The following is a 5,248-nucleotide window of genomic DNA, read 5'->3' as shown; positions in this document are numbered from 1 at the left end:
ACACACACACACACACACACACCCATGTTAAATATCTTCAAACATATGCCGGTTTTGGAAAGGTGGGGCAGTCTTCAATAAGAGACTTCTGCCTTATTGGTTATAGTCCATCCCACAGAGTCCCAGAAGAAAACAGATTCAATAACTATACCACATGGAATCTGAAGAGACGTCTAATCTGAATAGGATTTTATTTACTTATTTATTCATTCATTTAAAAACTCCTTGTTTCATGAATGCACACTTACAGTGCAAATGAGAACAATCTGTCACATAAGAAAACTGTCCTCACATAGTAGGTAGCTGTTACTTAAGTGAAAATTCAGTTAATAGTAATAAGTGCAGGTACCACTATTAGTTTATGTCAGACAACTTAGATGAAAGATGGTATGTCCTAAAAAAGGATCTGTGACTAGAAAAGTTAGCCCAAGACAGGAACGTTGATGACAGTAGAGGCATGTGAAGAGGTCAAGTAAAATGTGAAAAAGCAAAAAGTAGTAATATATTTAATACAAGAATAAAACCTTTATTACCAAAAAGAATAATGTGACAGGAAGAAGCCCTCCTCCTACATGAGTATAATCTTGTAGACGTTATAATCCTAGCTAGAGCCACTGAAGCTACGAATTCCCACTTAACCTTTGCTTCACTAAGCTGCTCATCCCCACTCAAACTTAAGGTGTTTGATGTATCAGGCCTCTTTCTCCCTCTATTGTCTTACGGCTCTGATTCTTCCTCCTCCTCTTCCTCCTCTTCCTCTTCCTCTTCCTCCTCTTCCTCTTCCTCTTCCTCCTCTTCTGGGGCCTCCACTGGTGGAGCAGCCTCTGCAGGAGGCCCTTCTTCGGGTGGTGGAGCCGCTTCTTTCTCTTTCTCCCGTTTGCAAAGGCAGAAGATGCAACACATTATAATTGCTAGTATTATGAGGAAAAGTATAATAAATAGTATTATCGCCGTATCTAAGAGTTCTTCTTTTTTGCTTCCGGTAGTGTTTTGACTTCCACCTCCAGCTGGTGGTTCTGGTCCTTCACTCATACCAGGGGGGCCACTGTCCACACTACCACCATTTCCTGCAGTGTTGCAGTCAGGGGGAGCAAAACCACCCACACAGTGGCAGTGCTTCAAATTGTTGCAAACTCCTTTCCCATTACACATTTCTTCTGGTTTGCAGTCATACCCAAGCACTGAATGATCACTACAGATGTGATTCATGCAGACACTGTTGTCTCCACAAGTACTGCCACCCCATGACGTTCCTTCATCCGGGATATCAGTAGTGTCATATGCATCCATGACCCAGCAGTAGTCATTTTCATGAGGGACCTGCAACACTGTATGCTGGGGTCTGATATCTGGTAGCTGTTTGACATTTGTACATACAACTTTACCACAAAATAAGTTATTATCTTCACATTGAACATATTCTGGGTTACTATTCGTGGGACTACCACAGTTTCCAAACCTGTTCCCTTTCTTATTGAGTGACCGATAACACTCTTCTGGGGCAGATTTTGCAGGGTACCCAAAAATATCTAAACATTGGTTATCAGCAGTCCTGCAGCGTCCTTCAAAACAATAGTGCACTTTTTGACACGACGTACCGTCTTGCTTGTAGCGGTCTGGGGGACATTCTCCAGAGTCACCAAGACAGTACTCTGGGAGGTCACACTCTCCCACAGCAGGACGGCACGTGGATCCAATTTTTTCATATTGGCATGAATTATTACAGCAGGGTCCAGGATTACAGACTGCTTTCTCCTTCAGCCTACATGTTTCGTCACAGCATGGGTGATTGTCACACTCAGAACCACAGTCACACTGCTCTGTCTCATCCACTATACCATTTCCACACTGGACGTCCCTCTGTAAGCGGCCTTTGTGCCCAGGCTTGTTAAACAGGCAGGCCCCTTTGTGTTCCCGGAGGAACCAGTAGAAGTCGTCAGAGCTGCAGTTGCTGAAGCCACTTCCTTTGGTGATATTTTCATGCATGAGGCAAAAGTGTTTACCTTTACAAATGCAGGCCGAATGGTCGTGCTGAATCCCCAAGTTGTGCCCAAGCTCATGGACCATGAGTGCTGCAAACAGGAGGACATCTTCGTGATGGAAGGACTCAACAGCTGCTGCAAAAGCACTTGAACAGGCGCCACTGAGAAAGGCCTGTCCCATATCCTCTTTAGGATGGTGTCCAACAATCATGTGGGCAACATCATGCTTCACACGATGGAAGAGCTGCTCGTGTCTCCAGCTATTGAAATTCCTGAGTGCAACTTGCAGGTCCATTGGGACGCCTATGAGGTCCCGCTCGGTCCAAATCTCCATTCCAACCAGCACCACCTCTGTGTTGATTCCCCTGGTGAAGCTGTTGGCCAGAGCAATGATGTCCATTACTCTCTGGACTGTCTCATTGACGTCACTGCCCCACATCTGGAACCGCTGGTTGTTGACCACGACGAACATCTCCACGTACTTGGTGTGTGACCACAAGTAGGACGGCACCTGCGGACCGCGAGGCCTGCTGCTGTCTCGTTGCCGGCTGGTCGGTGCCACTTGGCTGTCCTTGGAAGTGACACTACAGGAGACGTGAGCTTCGTGTGCCATGATGTACAACACATGTTCAAACCGTTTTGAAGAGTGCATGGGCTCAATGCCATAGGATTTTTCCTCCTTAATCAGGATGCCCCTGAGGCCTGAACAGGTGTTGACGGAAACAAAAGAACCTGGGACTCCTTCTATGTAGCCTTCGTAGTGACAGTCACGTGCGACGAAAGGCATTTCTTGCCCCAGGATGCCGCTGTGGTAGCTGAAGACTGGAAAGCTGTTGAGAAAGTAGTCTCTCTTCACCGTCAGGTGTATCAGCTGCTTCTGGCCCTGCATAAACAGCATATAGGACACCTTTTCCACTGGGTCTTCCCTTCCCTCCACTGTCAGACTCTTGGGGATGACTATTTCATAGGAAGAGTAATATACTGATCCCAGGTCACCGTACAAGCTTGGCAGGAAAACCAATACCAAGACCAGCATGATCCCCGACATGACACGTGAAGCTTCTGGCAGTAGTGCCGGCCTCAAGCCCTTCATCTGGGAAGCCCAAGTCTCAAGCACTCTGCTAGCTTCATACATAACCACTTGGTTTTTCTGGAGACAAGATGAGAAGGGGGCAGAGTCTCTCACAGATGGTGCCACTGCCACGGCCCTAGTGAGTCAGTTGATGATGTAGGACCTCTTTCCATCAGCAGGAGCTCTGCCTGACACACAGACCCTCTGTCACAGGTATTAGCCTCAGATCTATGCTGACTGCATGGACGGTGGCTACTGCCTACCTCTCAGAGGCACAGCCCCTGGCTGTGTCCTTTCCAGTCTTTCTGATCTCTCTGTTACGCTTCAAATAGTGTCTTTCTCTGTGACTTCCTTCCAGCATCAGCTTCAGCACTTCCTGGTTAAGGTCCTTTTGACATTATGAAGTGACATAATCATGAAGAGGGACAGCAGACTCTAAAATGCAAAACCGTATCTTGAGAGAGGAAACAAAAGCGCCATACCCTCTTGGATTGGACCGTATGGAACGCCCCTCCCCCACCCCTCCTGTTGTCCGTTGCTCGGCTGACTCCAAATGTTCCAGGCCAGGGGGCTTGGAGGACTCTGGTGGGCACTCCATTGCCCAGTTCCCCCTCTTCTGAAACTCTTGCTCTGTACCACATGGACATCATAACTCTGGTGGTCTTTACCACACAGTGAGGCCTTATAGTGCTGTGCCATCCATTAGATAAGGCCAGTGGGGTGGCTGCCCTGTGCCCCCAGATAAACCCATGGGGCAAACAACAATACTCCTATTTCTTTAACATCATCAGAATTCAGTTTCTCAAGGTCACTTTATAACACTGTCCAGAAGTGTGTATGGGGGGTGCCATTAGAGCAGTGTCCGCTTTGGGCAGTTATCATGGGCACACTGGTTGGTATCTCCAAGCCTATTACCCTTCTTGGGCTGGTCCTGACACGGCAGTATCTTAAGATGATGCCTTTTGAAGATTAGGTATCCTGAAAGTCTCCCCTGTGTTAGGATATGACCTCCATGTGTTCAGTGACCACTTCTGTTTGTTCATCCTTGTAGCCCTCCGTGTCTGGAAGAGTGCTTGTCCAAGAGTAGATGCACAAGACTTATTTCTTGAATGAATAAATAGCTCCCGGGTATGGTTGCTGGGATGTGTCATCTGCTGTACCTTATGTGTGTGTACTTGCTTCATGTCTGCCCTGAACATCTGAAAATGTCTTAAGAAAGACCCAAAAAAACATGGTGACTACTGGCGCTGTCACGAGCTCAAAATGTACCCCTTTGTACATTTGGCCAGTCAGTTCACTCTCCTGATTTCTTCTTGCCTCGTATTTCCCTGAGAAAAATAGAAGCAATCAAAAGAATGCTTGCACATGTGGACACCGGATGTGTCCACCTGTATCTAATGTCCCTCCCACTACAGTGGATAAACTGTCCAAGCTCCTATCTAAGGCCAGTCCTTTTACTTGTGAGTGAAGTGGCCTTCCCTTTCAGTTTCTCATGGACTTCACTTTTCCATTTCTCCCTTCTCTCTTTTACACCCTAAACATCTGTCAGTCCATTGGATCCAATCCTGTTACATGCTGTATTACCTCACCTTCATAAAACCATCCCTCTCAGCCCACATCCCCGTCCAGTTGCCATCCAGTTTCACCTGCTCTGTTGTATAATGAAAGTCTTTGAAAGAGTGTATAGATATTCTGTTCCAATTGGCATCACTCCTTTGTTCTTTACTGAAATTTTTTTATTTTGACTCATAGCACAGTCAGAAAATGTGCATGAAACAGAAATATAGTTTTCGGTAAATGAGTAAAATGAGAACAGCTAAGCCAGGCACAAAAGGACAAATACCTTATAATCTCATTTATATGAGGTTCCACAAGTAGTCAAGTTCATAGAGACAGAAAGCAGAAGAGAAATTACCAGGGGCAGGGGAAAAGAGTAATGGACAGTTATTGTCTAAAGGGTATAGACTTTCAGGGTGCCACGATGAGAAGTTCAGGAAATGGATGGTGATGATGGTTGCACAACAGTGTGAGTGTGCTTAATGCCAATGAACTGTACACTTCAAAATGTTTAAGATGGTTGATTTCATGTTATGGATATTTTACTGAGAAAGAGAGAAATAGGGAGGGAGAAGGAGAGAAGGGGGAGAGAAAGGTAAACACTTATGTAAGTAAAACCCTGATCAGGTAAACAACA

General features: G+C 46.0%; 1 protein-coding gene across 1 annotated transcript; it reads right to left on the bottom strand.

The window, feature by feature from the left end:
* Nucleotides 1-232: 232 nt before the first annotated feature.
* On the bottom strand, nt 233-3,652 carry LOC102522293 (disintegrin and metalloproteinase domain-containing protein 1a-like). Its single transcript, XM_032472236.1, has 2 exons — nt 3,537-3,652; nt 233-3,190 (listed from the first exon to the last, which is right to left on the bottom strand). The coding sequence occupies exons 1-2, from the start codon at nt 3,650-3,652 to the stop codon at nt 718-720; spliced, it is 2,589 nt and encodes an 862-aa protein (XP_032328127.1). The 3' UTR covers nt 233-717.
* Nucleotides 3,653-5,248: the final 1,596 nt, after the last annotated feature.

Source organism: Camelus ferus, chromosome 32, assembly GCF_009834535.1.
Source record: "Camelus ferus isolate YT-003-E chromosome 32, BCGSAC_Cfer_1.0, whole genome shotgun sequence".
Taxonomy (NCBI): domain Eukaryota; kingdom Metazoa; phylum Chordata; class Mammalia; order Artiodactyla; family Camelidae; genus Camelus; species Camelus ferus.
This window is presented reverse-complemented; position numbering and strand designations above follow the sequence as displayed.

Excerpts from the sequence above, each read along its gene's own strand:
- LOC102522293 (XM_032472236.1), bottom strand. The coding sequence starts at position 3,652 with ATGGAGTGCCCACCAGAGTCCTCCAAGCCCCCTGGCCTGGAACATTTG. Across the intron at positions 3,191-3,536 it reads ATACGGTCCAATCCAAGAGG|GGCCGTGGCAGTGGCACCAT; the intron begins GTATGGCGCTTT and ends CTGACTCACTAG.